The 15,518-nt window shown below is 42.7% G+C and overlaps 1 protein-coding gene across 3 annotated transcripts; it reads left to right on the forward strand.

Annotated features, from left to right (window-relative positions):
• Positions 1-6,894: 6,894 nt before the first annotated feature.
• Positions 6,895-12,533, forward strand: LOC147426698 (putative beta-1,3-galactosyltransferase 2). 3 transcript variants are annotated; one of them, XM_086499219.1, is made up of 12 exons: positions 6,895-8,109; positions 8,198-8,282; positions 8,519-8,585; positions 9,060-9,109; positions 9,280-9,470; positions 10,201-10,264; positions 10,501-10,573; positions 10,678-10,798; positions 10,886-10,973; positions 11,265-11,390; positions 11,482-11,588; positions 11,863-12,533. In XM_086499219.1, exons 1-12 carry the CDS (start codon positions 8,067-8,069, stop codon positions 12,009-12,011), a joined length of 1,164 nt encoding a protein of 387 aa, XP_086355345.1. In that variant the 5' UTR covers positions 6,895-8,066; the 3' UTR covers positions 12,012-12,533. The 3 variants fall into 3 exon arrangements, with proteins under 3 accessions (XP_086355345.1, XP_086355346.1, XP_086355347.1); XM_086499220.1 differs by having other exon boundaries at positions 9,063-9,109; XM_086499221.1 differs by lacking the exons at positions 6,895-8,109; positions 8,198-8,282; positions 8,519-8,585 and adding an exon at positions 8,596-8,916.
• The last annotated feature ends 2,985 nt before the right edge of the window (positions 12,534-15,518 follow it).

Raw genomic sequence — 15,518 nt, forward strand, 5'->3', positions numbered from 1 at the left:
TTTGGACCAAGGTAGCTCTAGGAGGCTCATTACGTGTATTCTTGTGGGGGCAAGCACGATAAGCATGCCCTTGCTCCCTGCACTTGAAACAACGGTTATCTTTTTGAAAACGCTCTAGCTCTTCAGGAGAGAGTTTATTTTTGCCTTTATAAACTTACTTCTCCTTGGCTTTGTTGTTGTTGGCATTGCCTTTGGGAGACTTTTGGACGTTGTCCTTCCCCTTAGGCTCGTTACGGTCCTTGTTTTCCGTGGGCTTAGGCTTTCTCTTAGCCCCTTGTTGGAAATTGATTCTTGAAGCCACCATGGTATGGTGTATGACCGCAGATATGGTGTGTGGCCTTTGGGACTTAACATACTCCGTCATATCCTCGGTTATACCCGCACAAAATTGTTGTTTTTTCTCTCCAAAATCCATCTTTTTGAAGACAGTGGCTTTGAGATGTAAATCCCAAAACTTGTCTACGTATTTGTGAATAGATTCGTAGGGAGAGAGCTTCAAGCTTCGCCATTTCGGTGACTACGTTGTCTTTAGCATCGGTAGTCAAAAACTGCTTCATGATGTAAGCTCTTAAAGCTTTCCATGTTCATGGAGCTTCACCGTTTGCTCGTTCGCTAGACCACCATTGCCTGGCGCACTTTTGAAAATGCATAGCTACATGGTGTAGCTTAGAGGACTCCATGAAGACCTCATCTCCAAACGTTGCATTGAATTGCTCGATAAAGGCCAAGACTTTGTCCGTAGCACCAAAAGTGCCATCATAGGTAAGGAAAGAGATGTTCTTTCCTCCCTCTTTGAACTTTTTGAGCTTGGACGACCTCTTCCAGGCGGCATAGGATTTCCTATGGCCTCTTCTTTTAGGTGGTAGTTGCACCATCACTTTCTGAAGGGGGTGGGACACCGAACGCGTTTCGCTCAAAATGATCTCATGAGTGGTGTGGGTTTAGATACAAATGGAGGGGGTGAGCGAGGCTTTATAGAGGGGCAATTTGAGGTGGGATGTTTTTTTGGGTGTGAAAAAGGGAAGTTAATGGCAATGTACTCAAGTACATAGGGAAAGAGTAAAGGTAGAGGGGGTGGTACTTGCTTTAATGGTAAGAGGTAGACAAGTTGTACCCAAAAACAGAGTTTAATTTTTTGCAGAGAATGGTAAGGGTGTGATTAGATGCCAAAAATAGGGGGGGGGGTGTGATTTGATGCCAAAAAAAGTAGGGGGGAGAATTTGTTTACATTTAAGCGAGCAAGAAAACGAAGTATTTGGTAAGCGAGGCTTTGCAAAAAGGAAGGAAGACAGTGGATCATTGGATATGAGTTAATGTGGGTATGCCAAAACTTTGGGGAGTATAGAGAGCTATACTAGGGAGGGGAAAGCAATTTGTGAGGATTTGATGGAGAAAGACAAACATAGGTGGGAAGTAGTTTAAGCGACAGAGTGGAAGGTAGGTACCAACCACTACTTCCCCTATGAGCATGACCATCATAGAGGGCCGCTACATCAAAGGTTCGGGTGTTCACCGGGGTGGTGTAAGGCATGCACAAGACGTTTATGGATGCTGGGCCCCGAGGTCCAACAAATGGTGGGTCTAGGTAGGTGTGAGAGTGTGGGGTTGCACTGGCAAGCCCAAGCAATGGGGTTACTGATACAGTGAGAGGGTGATAGCCTTCTTGTGGAAGGCGTAAAAGGTAGCTTGAAGGTTATGGGGGGTGTTTTCTTAAGTCGGAGTGATGGTTCCAAGAGGGAAGTACGGTTCTGATAGGTGACTTTGTTGAACACATTATGCAAAAACCCTTGTGGGTAGCCTTTTGTCCCAAGGCGTTTGTAGAAAAGGCTGCGGATAATAAGGTAGCCATCCAAGGAGCTTTACCTAATGATATATCTTTTGAGTTCATTGATGATGAAGGACACTTTTTGATGCGTAGGGTGCCAAGAGATCCAAGGGATGTAGTTATAAGTGTTTAAGGGTTTTTGGTGGCAATGGGAGTCCAACAAACTTGAGGAGGCAAACTTGGTACCTTTATAAAATTCAATGTCGAGGATAGTGGCGTGGTAGGGAGAAATGTGGCTTGAGATTCTAATGTGTTCTTGAAGTGGTTTCCCATAATCATTCAAAAGAGAGGTGAGGGAAGTCAAAGATCCAACCCATAAACCAAAGGCATCGTCTACATAGCGTTTGAAGTAAAGAAGGTTGGGATTGTGCAAAAGAGAGGAAGAGGCTTCTAAATGGCAAATAAAAAGCCATGCATACACTACGGCAAAATTGGAACCCATAGCCGTGCCCTTAACTTGCTTCCAAAACTTTCCTTTGAAGGTAATGTAGTGGTGCGATAAGATGAGAGCCGCCAGAGAGAGGATAAAGCGAGTTTTAGGGGGGTCAAAATGGGTAGCTATGGAGGCTTTGAGGGCTAAGAGTCCTTGGTTGATAGGGATACTAGGATATAGAGCTTCAACATCAAAAGTGAAAAGGAGGGTATTGGGTGGGAGGGGGAGATTGTTAAGGTCTTGGCCTGAGGGTGAGAGAGTTTTTAAGATTTTGCTTATACGTGAGGAGGATAGGGAAAAGTACAAAGTGAAGCCATATGGAGGCTTTTTAAAAAATATAGCCTTTGTAGGAGCAAATAGGCCGTGTGACAAGGGAGGGTTTGTGGAGCTTTGGGATGAAGTAGATGGGGCATGGTTTAAGCTGCTTGTCAAGGGGTGAGAGGATGAAGTTACGCTCTAATGCCGGTAATGCCAAAAATTGAATGGAAAGGGAGGAGATGAGGGAGGCAATAAAGGGAAAGGGGATGGTAGAGCAAGGCTCATAAGTGGAGGTATCATTGAGTTGGGTGAGAGCGTTGGAGAGCGTTTTGCCCGCCGTCTTCGTGGAGCCATCTCCGCCGAGGTGGCAAGAGACTCACTTCTTTCTTGTTCTTTCCATGGGGGCTCTACCATTGAAACTTCGGTTCTCCTTTGCAAGGGAGATGCATCATCAAGTAGTAAGTTTTTGAGCCCTTTGTACGGATCCTCCTCTTCTTCCCTTATCAAAGAGAGTCCTCTTTTGGAAGTCTCACAAGGAGATTTCCTAGGTACTCTCTCTTCTTGGTGGGGAGTTTGGAGAATACCATGGGTGCGCAATTGCTGTAGCACTTCACCTTGGAGGAATGGGTTGCCCAAGGCTTATTGAAGCCTAGAAACAAGATAGTTTACAAGTATAGGGGCATCAATAGTTGCTCTTCCATTAGAAAAATCAAAGCTATCAACATTCATTTCAATCTCTTTTCCCTTGTCAGCCATACTAGCAAATTTTACTTGTACTTTGGCACTTCAAGCCCTAGTTGCTACTCCTCTTTACCTTCAAAGATAAGCACTCAAGCATCTATACCTGTGGCTCGAATATTATTAATTGCGAGGAATAAAAGAGAGGGTTCAACAGAGCCAAGACAACACCGGTTCCTGTCAAGCTTCCAATAGCTCAATAATGGTTAAGCCATAGGCAAGCCCCGTGGACTCCATTATTAATACCATAGCTCTCGACGGTGTCCCCGTTAACTGCATAAAGCAAGCGTGCTTCAAGGATGAAAAATCCCTATTCTACTTACTCTTTTGAAATGAGTAACACCAACCATTTGTAGCAAGCTTGAGGACCTCTCTTCTTGAGCAAGAAAAGAGAAACCAATAGCTCTGATACCAATGTAACATTTAATACACTAGTAACTTGTGTGTAGCGGAACTTGATAACATAGTGAGCATTTCATTAAGAACAAGTTCCTAATGAGCATAGATAGAGTACTTAATTTGAGAAAACAAAATACCAATTTACACCTAGCTAATTTGACATTGACAATACTTGAAAAGAGAGAGAAATAGAACAATTGACAACAGTTGAGGACTGGATTTACATGGAGCCGGCCCCCCCTTCATAAAGGCTTTGTATTATAGCTTCTCCCATCAAAGGAGACAATACAATCTTTGTGTTCCTTGATAAAACTAGTTGTTGTAATGAAGAATGAAGCTTCATACACCAAATTATGCCTGAAAAACACACCTAGTGTCCCTAGCCTCAGTCCAAAGACCTCACACACCTTCAAAAATGGTGAGAGATAGCAGGGAATGAGGATAGATTGAGACGAAGAAGATGCATCTTACGAGAAAGAAGTATTCTCATCACATAATCACTCTAATAGCATAGCTTAGCTTAGTAATTAGCATAGTAGAGGAGGTGAGCATGCCATTGAAGCTTGGCTCTCGGTTGGATTTGCATTCCATAGCCAAGAGTTGTTGGTGTAGGCCTCTACTTCTCAATGCTTGGAGAAGGAGATGGAGTTCTTCTTGCACACATGAGTTGTGTGTGTGTGTGTGTGTGTGTGTGTAGCATTGTGTTAGAGTAAAATGCATCCCTCTCTCTCATTTTGGTCAACCCCTCTTGCTAAATGCTCATGCTGGCCTCCCATTGGCTCCTGTAAAGCTTAGCCAATCACAAATTAGAAGAATACTTGATAGCCTTTTGACAAGTGTCCCCCTTTTCTCTCTCGTGAGAGCTTTAGGTAATTAAATAATTCAACTAAACTCTCATTGGACCTCTTAGTCTTCTGGCCAATAGAAATCAAGCAAGCCATTGGGCTGCTGAATGCTCATTGGACCCCTTGGTAGACCGTCCAATAGTCTTCTAGGGAGCTTCAATTCTATTGGTTCTTTTATCGAGCATTTTTAAATTGATTAGACTAAATTTACTCTAGCCTAATTCTCATTGGTCCACCTCTGTGGCCATGCAATAGGATTTGAGGAGAGATTGGGAGCAACTAGCCTAGGAGCCTAACATGTGTCCAGTATTCCCTTTGTGTAAAGGGGGAGCCTTGGTGTGTGTGTGTGTGTTTCTCTCTCATCCCCTGCAATAAGGGCTCGCCCCCTCCTTCCTAGGGATGTGGGAAGACTTTTGAGTCTTCCCATGACCATCCAATATTTCCCCTATTTTGGCCTTTGGACAAATGAGTTAATTTTGGAACCTTAGCCTATGGAAGTCTTAATGGAGCTGAACCTTAGGTCTTTTAAGCCCCATTGAAGCACATTGCTTTTTGGAGACTGTCCCCCTTTGGATCCCTATTTTCCCTCCCTTTAGATCCTTGACAGAGACCGGTCTGACAGCCTTACCAATATTCTAGCTTTTACTCCCCTGGTACTTCCCTTATTAAATGATCAGTTTAACATGAGAAAATCATTTGGGAGTATTAGATATTAGTTTTTATGACAACAAGAGTCACTCTCCATAAAGAAAAGGACTAGACATCATGCAGTTGAATTGGCTTTTATTGCTGCTCAAAGAAAGGGTGGTAACAACAATGCAGCCACTTCTTATGGTTCTTCTGTGAGTGGAAAATCACCTGTTCCTAATGCTTTTGCTGGCAGAAATTCGTTTGGAATTTCTAGTGATAAGGGCAAAAAGAAGATGCATTGCCATTTTTGTAAAGCTAATGATCACTTGTTGAGGATCCCACTTAGGATTAATACCTCCTCTTGGTTTTTGACCAAGCACTTTACCAATCATATTCCCAATGTTTCTCAGCCAAGGGTAAAATTCAATGGGTAGATCCAGGAAGTCCACCCACATGGGGACATAGGAGGGTTTATCCCCTTTGGGATTGAAGCCCTTGTACCATTTGAAGACAGAAAGATGAGTGCTCTTTATAAACCATTTTCCTTCAAATAGAACCTGTAAAGCATTATTAGAATCCCAAAAAAAAAAAGGTAGTAATTGTTAGGAAGATACTGGATGTGATAAGGGTTGACGTTTTTGTTCACCCAATCCTTCAAAGCATCAAGAGGCGACCTCGAGCCATGACACAGCCCAATGAGAACCTTATCACTAAGCTTGTTTTTTGCAAACCACTTCTCAAGTTCTTGGGAGTCAATCACCAATGCATCCTTCGGAGGAGACGACTATTCGTTTTGGGTTTGCTCCTCCCCTTCCATTACTGAGGAATTATTGAAAATAGGTCTTCCTACTACATGTTGCGGGGATTTAGGAGAACTTTAAGCACGGTCAGTCAGTTTCAAGGAATTGATCATAGGTTGAACTTGAGGGGGGAGAGCAATTCCTTCCTGAGACTGCTCACCCCAGGGGAGAGTCATACCTTGCACATTCTCAAAGATCGCCCTGAAAAGAGGATTGAAGGTGCTCTGGTTCAAAGCCGATTTAGTAATGTCAGCATACGAGGGAACCTAATTTTGCAAATACATATGAGGATGCTGGTCTGGTCTATCTCCCCCCCCCGCTCAAAGTATTACCCAATACGCCTTGACTGATCTGCTGTTGCTGCAGCCTTGATGGAGAAGTTCGTTCATCAAATGGTGAGGACTCTACATTGCCATGGACACTCTGGGCACAGCCATAGTAGAGAGGTGAGAGGGATCAAGAGAACTCTGGGGCTACAGCGAGACGCCTTCAATGATGAGGGCGTCTTGGAGCGACATAGCCCGTCGCCCTAAGGGAAAGGGTAAAAGGGTATGTCAGAAGAGAGAGGTGGGATAAGCAAGCTTTAAACAAGGACAATATGGAGCTCGAAGACCTAGGTGACATACATGCAACCTCAGACCGAGGAAGGGCTCATCACCGTCTCACACCCAATTTTCACCTCCAGTGAGTAATCCCACTTGAACATGCCTCTCGTGGAATCTCTAAGATACTCTTGAGGGAGAGTAGTGGGTTGGTTAGTTATAACGTGTCTATCAATATATAAACAACGCAGGTATTGCTTTCTTTCTATCACTACTCAATCTTGCAATTTCTCCAAGGCAACTAGTCAACCACCATTTAAGAGGGCCTCTCGCCATGACGCTTGACCTAATAAAAAGCACCAGCCAGGTGTGCTATAACAGATGCAGAAGACTTTTATGCTATCGTACCCCCGGCCTCTCTCTCTCTCTCTCTCTCTCTCTCTCACACTCACACACACACACACACACACACACACAGCAAACTTCCAAGTACCTACTACCTACTAGTAGTTATAGCTCAGAGGGCATCCCATCGCCTGCCTGCACGCAGAGCTTCACGGTTTGCCCAACAACGTCCATTCTCGATTACCCACAAACGCATTTAGTTATCGGCTGCATCCCGATTCCCACGGGCCCCTCTCTCTTCCCCTCTTTTTCTCTTTCTGTCTCACACACGCACCACACGCACAGTCTATGAGCTTAACACATGGCGCATTGCTCGCTTTTACTGTAGGTAGCATTCGTTTTCTCCAACACACACACTCTCAAACACAGAATACCCATTTGTAGCTGCTCCTCTTAACACACTCCCAGCTCCTTTCCCAGCTTTCGACTGAGGCAACTTTTTCCACACACACACACACAGGTTTGGCGCACAATTCAGTGCATACTTGGAGAGTTATGGGCCTTGGAACTTGGTGCTTGCCCTTCACATTCTGGACACACAGCTGATGCACACACACAAGCTCAACTGGTCTGAAGGGTGTCCATGCAATGCTTTTGCATGCAGTGTACTGCCTGGGCTGGCACACAAGAGCGGCATGGTGGCAAGTACATGGGACAGCAATGCTACAAGGTTAAAAGTTGCAAGTGCAGCATCAGAACATGGGGACAACAAAGCACCAGGTGAAAGCCAACCTGAGGGACAAGGCTTTACCACTTTGTGTATAAATATGAGGAAAGATTGACAGAAGCTGATGAATTCGAGTTACACGGCAAGGTGAGCGATGACTACGATTCAAGGGAAGGGTAATATGTCTAGATAGACAAGCTTCCATAGAAAGAAGGAAAGAAGTATCATTTTAGCAGAAGAGGGTACTCTAATTTTCAAGAACAAATTATTTATGAGGGAGAGAAATGGGTTTGAGGAAAGTAGTAATTTCCTTTGTTATGGGGATTATATCTCCTTTTATCCTCTGATGAGTGGTTAATCTGAGGTGGCTTAAATTCTCGGAATTTGCGAAGACACGGCGTGTTTACAAGCTCGAAGCAGAATGATACCTGTTGCTTCCATTGGCGGAGTTTGATTTATTGCAACACCTTTCGTAGCTCGATGAAGACTCTGCGGTGTGCTTCTGCATAGCCCTGACCTCATTGATGGTTTCTGTGAGGATGCAAGTCCCTCTTCTGCCGAAGAAGAGTATGTACATTTGAAATTCAGCTGTAAACCCATTTGTTTTGAAAGCTGGTGCATGAGCCATAAACTTGTCAATACCTCGAGATGGCAGCAAAACATGGTGGAGGGCTGTCTTACAGATGGATTGTGATTTTATGCATTGCCAGCTTTTGCTTAGGTCTGCTGTTTACGAACAGGTAACTACACGCCTTATTTGTGTTAGTTCTTTAAGAAACTTTGTGCAAAAATTGGGAGAGAGAGCTAGCTACATATAGTAAAGAAATTATCAGAGAAGTTACCCAATCTAGCAAGTATTGACAATTATTGTTTTAGCATGTGAAAGATCACATTTAATGCTATAGCATTTTATGACTGTGAGAGTTTTGATACTTGTCTGGCTGATTCTCTACGCATTGCAAACGTTTTGGGACAGATTCTGGCTACTTCCAGGGACGAAGCACCGCCCACATGTAGGTGCTGAAGAATGTGACAAGAAACCTGTAAGCTTGCAATCTTTACCTTCCTTGTGTACTAGTTCATTGAGACTAAAGAATGGTGTGTGCGGTTCGCTGCTCTGCTTGTAGCAATCGTTTTATCGAATTGTTTGCCTTCGGGAGTGTTGGAAGGGATTATTTAAGCTAAATTTGGAAATTAATGATAGTTTTTCTGTCTTTTCCATCTCTCCACATGATATAAGACAAATTTCGCCTAAGACTACACATGCTTGTGTCTGTATAACAATGGTTGATGGGCTGGAGGATGATGAAGATGCCGTACTTCATGCTGCCTGGCTTGTCTCCTCTTCGGTACCGTAGACATTGCATGGATGCCGTAAATTTTCTAAACAAATCCTAAGAGCATTATTGTTGTAGACCAAGGAAGCCCTTCATGCTGAGTGACAAGGATATCACATTTTTTTGTCTGCTTGTGGTTTGACAACCACTTTGAAAACTCTTATTTGGGCACTTACGCAGAAGCTCTCTGAAGATGTTGGGCTGCGTCCAGGAGATGGCCGAGCTACTGGGTAAGTGTATGGCTTTTTCTTTCCTTTCATTTTATTCAATGGGTATGTAGAGTAAAAGACAACAGAAGACCCATTACATGTAATTGCGATCAGTGGTAGATAGCTCACACTTGTTTCGTTTAAGATGTTGCATTTTGTTGTCTATTCATGACCCATTTGTCATCGCACAGCTCAATTTCCGGTGGAGAGATTGAATTAGAAGCATGGAGACCCTCACCAGATGAATCACCAGCTCCAGAGGATTTGGAATGGATTGAATCTCCAAGCCAGCGAAGGAAAGTGTTTGTTGTTATTGGGATAAACACTGCATTCAGCAGCAGAAAGCGCCGGGATTCCGTACGACATACCTGGATGCCAAGAGGTCTGGCCCCTAAGCAATTTTTTTGCAACAATTTCTGGTCGGTTCAAGCTTAATACAAATAGGAAGCACCACCTTGCCTATTGAACAGAGAAAGTGTAGCAAGGGTTCTGCCTCGACCCAAAAATGCATGGATGTATGTATGCATGCATGTTTATAATGAGGTAAGCGTTAGAAGTAAGCAAGCAATCAGTTTTGATGGTAACCATGACACGAGTTTTGGCACGTTCGGAGTGTGAAATGTTTCAAGCATTCAATTGAGCTTGATGCAGTTTCCCTTGAAACAAGCCAACATCCATCTTCCTCTTTAAAAAAATTAGATTTTTCCACCATTCATCTATGAAGGTTCTGGTCCAGTGTTTCAATATGCCTTGTCATTTAAGATTTATACACTTTGGAGTGAACAACCCATTTCAAGGCTAAAACATTTTGGGGTTGAAATGATTTGCAGTCATATACCTCTTCTATGTATGTATGTATGTATGTATGTATGTATGCATGAATGGGTAGGTGTGTAAAGTCCCTGGGACGGATGCATGTGCTGTGGGTATATGTTCGTTTCTGAAGGTTGATCCAACATCAAGAGTAGGTCTTATGCTTGGAATGAGAAGAAAGGGGAACTCTGAATCTGTGGTACATTGGGACATCTTGAGGGTGATCGGTCGGTCCCCTTGGGCCAATAAAGCATCTTAATCAAGGTTGTTGGCAACTTCACAAGGTCTGTGCTGTGTAGGTGAGAAGTTGAAGAAACTAGAAGAAGAGAAGGGCATTGTCATGCGATTTGTAATCGGCCATGGGTAAGGCAGCAAACATTTTTCCTGCATCGTTGAAGAGATGAAGTCTACAGATAGTCAACACAAAAGGTTTATTTTTGTTGTTTGTTTTGCTCATCTTGCTGTGCTAAGCTTCGAGATAGAAATGTGCACTCGTTTTTCCATCCAAGTGTACATATGGTCATGACAAGGCCAGATTAAACTTGCTTTAGTGATTTTTGACTTGCACATATGCTTGATGTCTCCTTGTGTTTATGTAGGACTACACCAGGTGGTATTTTGGATCGGGCGATTGAAGCGGAGGACTTGCAACATCATGATTTCATGAGACTTGTGAGTATGTGGATGGGTAGTACTGGCAGTGGTGTGTGTGTGTGTGAGAGAGAGTGAGAATGTTTTGAGAGCTCACTATGCCCAACTCTTCTTCTTACAAACAGGAGCACGTTGAAGGATACCATGAGCTTTCGGCTAAGACAAAAGCTTACTTTGCTACTGCTGTGTCTATGTGGGATGCCGAATATTACATAAAAGTGGATGATGATGTGCATGTGAATTTAGGTGAGAGAATACATCAATATAGGCTGTTTTTATTCTTACTGTGTTCTTTCTTCAATGTGTTCTGATATCGTCTATGCCTATATACAGGGGCTCTTTGTGCAAGTTTAGCAAGACATCGAGCCAAACCTCGCGTGTACATTGGATGTATGAAATCTGGTCCCGTTCTTGCACAAAAGTAAGTGTTTTGGTCAAATTCAGGTTGTGCTTCTTGTAGTGTTAAGTCTTTATTGTGGTTTGGTCCGTTATATTTTCGCACCCATTAGGGTCTACATAGAATAGGAAGAAAAGATAGTTTTCTGAAAGGGCAGTAATTAGTCCAAGGTGATGTGGATCATAAGTGTCAATTATACATGAAAGTCATTACGAACACACACACATTCATGTACATGCATAGGTTCATAGACAAAAGTGGTTGCAAAGACGCCTACTTGGTAGTGTATGTGATCAGGTAAGTTCTGTTCAACAGGGGTGTTAGATATCATGAACCTGAGCATTGGAAATTCGGTGAGCAAGGAAACAAGTACTTCCGGCATGCAACCGGGCAGCTGTATGCACTATCTCATGATTTAGCAGTGTACATCTCGAAGAACACGTAAGCTCTCAGCTCTTAGAATTGAGTTCTTTGAAGCTTCCTGCCTTGGATGCATGACAAAGATTTGAGAAAATTATGTGATGATCTATAGGGACATCTTGCACAAATATGCCAATGAGGATGTCTCGTTAGGTGCATGGTTCATTGGGTTGGATGTCGATCATGTGGATGACAGGAGAATGTGTTGTGGCACTCCAGGTAAGATATTTGATATTTGAGATCTTTAAGGTCTCTTGGGTCGTTAAAATTCTCTTCTTTTTCTTCTTCTTCTCAGGGAACCTTAGAGGGGGATATTTTCTTTGTTCCCAACACACACACACACACACACACACACATGGGCAAGTAGATGCCCATGCAAGCACTTCTAACCATGGCATTATTTGCCAGTTATAAGGAGTACATTAGTAGAGTAGTTGTCATGGTCAGAGAGACTTCTTATCATAATGGGATCGCTCGTTCTTTATTTGCACAGAATGCGAATGGAGATTGCAAATGGGTAATGCTTGTGTTGCATCCTTCGATTGGGCATGTAGTGGATTATGCAAATCTGCAGAGAGGATGAGAAGCGTTCATCAACGGTGCGGGGAAGGAGATCGAGCTGTATGGGCTACCGATTTGTGAACCATGCTGGTTGCATTTGTGTACAGAAGACATGGCACTAAGATGTGTGTGAGCATGGTGGATGCTAGATGATGCCGACGCCCTAACAGCAAGTGAATCCCTTTTGGGCATCTTAAAGGAGGGTTTTGGAAATGCTTGAGAGGAGGCTCTTTACTGCAATTTCTTAATGCACTAACTTATGGGGGATAGCTGGGTACTTAATCCAGGCCATTGTGACAATCAAGGCAGGGCCTTGAGAAGCTAGTACCTCTTATGAGCTCAAAATGAGAGGCTGAGCTCAAATGTACAATCTGAGGAGGGCAACGTAACATATAGGTAGGTAGCCTCCCCATGTATGGTATCACATTCATTGAATGAGCTGGCGAAACCGCCGGCCATGCACTTGGGATCTTCTCCCAAGGTTTGTGCCATAAATTGCTGGGTGTTCCAGTGCTTCTCTCTCTTTCCCTCTCGTTTGGCAAATGTGTTAAGACACTAAATTTTCATGTGATTTTGGTGAATGTACATCTTGAAGGTTCGTGATATTGATTGCTAGGTGTGATGTATATCATAAAGGCTTGTGATCTATATTGCTAGGGGTCTCTCTCTCTCTCTCTCTCTCTCTCTCTCTCTCTCTCTCTCTCTCTGTGATGCACAGAGCAATGCAGATGCCCGTGAACGAGACTGCGCTTTCTCCTACTAATAAGGAGGTTGCGGGTTTCTTTGGGGGATCGTTTTGCCATGGCTGACGACGTTCCGGTTCGCAGAGGGCTATCGATATTGACAACCTCGCCCTTCTACAGCGATGCAAAGAGGAACGCCCAAAACAAGAGCATAAGCATACGCGACACATGGGGCAATGCTAAATGTTATGTTTTGAAATTGCCAGGGTTTCGCTAGCACAAAGGTAAATGGTATCACATTATTTCCCACATTGTGACTTACCTCAACATCATGAGCTTCTCTGAGGGAGGTGCCAGGTGCCGCATATCTAGCTAGGTACGATTGGGGACATGGGACCGCATCAATGTTACCTCAACATCATGAGCTTCTGTGAGGGTGGTGCCGCATACCTAGCTATGCTCGATGGGGGACATGGGACCATCGGCCCCGTGGGGTGGCTAGATATGCAATGCCTCTCAAGCAGAAGCTCCTGATGTTATGCATTGTATGAAAAACACTGAGAAAGACTTCGTATTCATACATGAGAAAATTTCTAAATCTTCTTGTGTATGCTAGATGGGGAAAAGGGGAGAGTGTGAATGCTATGCTAGATGATTTAGACATTACATTCTTGGTCGAAACTTGGGAACATGATATATGTAGGATCCTAGACATCACAGGGTATGTACAGCCACATGTGGGGAAACGTGGCAAGGGAGGGGTTGATTGGTATTGCTTGCAACTTTAAGAAGATGCCAAACACGCACAAAGTGGTATGTTTTTCATCTTGCTTTGCTATATGCGGATGATGTGGCATTCTTCACATTCTTGAAGGTTTTTTCCATGACATGGTCTCAAAGTAATTGTGTCGAAAATCAAGCTATCAAAAATCAAGTTGACAATTATAAGCACAAAAAATTAAAGACATCATTGGTCGGTTGCTCGAGATAGCCCATAAAGGTTGTGAATACCTTGAAGTACTTGGGAATCGATGTACTCTACGGCTAATAATATGAAAAAGCACACACTATCGCTTTGAAAGTGATTGCAACCATACAAATACCAAGGACAAAGTAGGGTATATGGATTTTGATGCTTATGTGTTGCAAATAGTGCTATATGACATGGAAATAAGGGAGATAGCATCTCATTATCCACGCGGAATGACGTTGCGAAGTTACAGAAAGCTGTTCTTCGTAGACATTTAGATGTCAAGCCTCTACACCATATGTGCGTTTACTTTTGGAAACCGGATGTAAGTCCTTTGAAATGCATGTTTTGATTTGAGTACTTAGATATGCCACACATGGATGCCAAATAGGAGAGGAAAGTGCAGCAGATGGAATGCTTTGAAGGCCTGCAAAATACAAGAATTAAGATACCGATGAGCAACCGAGAAAAACATATATGCTTTCTACGATGATCCTTGATGCAAGAGAGGATAAGAGTGAGAGACAGGAGAGCATGAGATTGCATACATGGGCACTTCTTAGAATGAGTGCTACCTATGCACAAAGAGAGAGAGAGAGAGAGAGAGAGAGAGAGAGAGAGAAGAATAGAGACACAACATTGAGTACAATCTCTCCCCGTGCAAAAGTGAGCATTTTCTTCTTGTACGCATTTATTTAAAGATTTCAATCAATGCTAAGATAGATTACAAACTATTTCCCCTAAACATAAAATAATAGTTCTCGAATAATGAAGTGTCCATAAGCTATTGCTCAGCCCATAAGTCAGTTGTGCTTTGCCACTGATCAATTGCAATAAATAAATGTTTAGTATAATCAAATCCCATTGCATAGCTCTCTGTTAAGAATGCAATTGTGCTCAATTGCTATATCACTATTCCGCAAAGCATAGCTTGTCCAAAATAGTGGTTAAAATATGACAAAAAAAACATAATGTATCAAAATAAAATATGACAAATTTAAAAGTATATTTCTCTTATGCCTTTACTCATCCACATATTACATAGTTTAGTGTCCCATGCCACTAGAATTAGTAGCATGTGTCATATCCTAACATATTAGGACATTATTGGTCACAATTATCGTTCAATAGTCAAGTTCTAGTAATTCCAAGTACAAATTCATAAACATTGTCAACATCAAATAATCATAAACCAACTCCAAATCCATATAATCCAAATCGTTTTACATCATATCCCCTGGTTGATTGCAGTATGATTTTGTAATTGGTGCATCAAAAAAGTTTGGGGTCAAATTTGATCATTTTAGCGCTAGAGAGAGAATGTTGCACGACCAATGGATGGCGGGTTATCGTAACGATAGCTCGGTTTTTCCTTATTTTTATGTCAAATTTTTGCCATTCTTTGATTTGCCATTTTTTGATGGAGCTTTGTTATCAACCTTGGAGATAAAAGATTCTCTTGATAAGCATATGCAGACTTGCAGTTTTTGCTCCAAGTCGTTGTCGATTGATTTGGGTAGCCATTTCCTTATTGTTGATGTAGAAGTAATATATACAAGAAGATGATGTGATTCTAGATTAGGGTCTTAAAACCTGGATGACCAAAGGGAAAAAACACGGTGGGAAAAAAGTACCTTTGGTATACGCTCTTATTGGAGTTGAGCATTTGAACTTGAAGTACCTATCATATGCAAGGTGAGTGCTTGGGAGAAACAAAGGAAGAGTGCCTAATGCAAGTGTCAATCATGGGACACTCTATATGCACATGAGAGATTTACCAAACAAAAGCATGTAGTGTAAGAGATGGAGTTGATGGGCGCTTCAAGGAATAAATGTAGCACATGAGACATCAAAGGACGTCTCAATAGCTTCCATATTTCCAAGAAGGGTTTTCAATGTAGAAGCTTGTCCACTCATACCTCACTGTGTTGAGTG

This window comes from Adiantum capillus-veneris, chromosome 24, assembly GCF_014529385.1.
Source record: "Adiantum capillus-veneris isolate H3 chromosome 24, ASM1452938v2, whole genome shotgun sequence".
In the NCBI taxonomy this organism is placed as follows: domain Eukaryota; kingdom Viridiplantae; phylum Streptophyta; class Polypodiopsida; order Polypodiales; family Pteridaceae; genus Adiantum; species Adiantum capillus-veneris.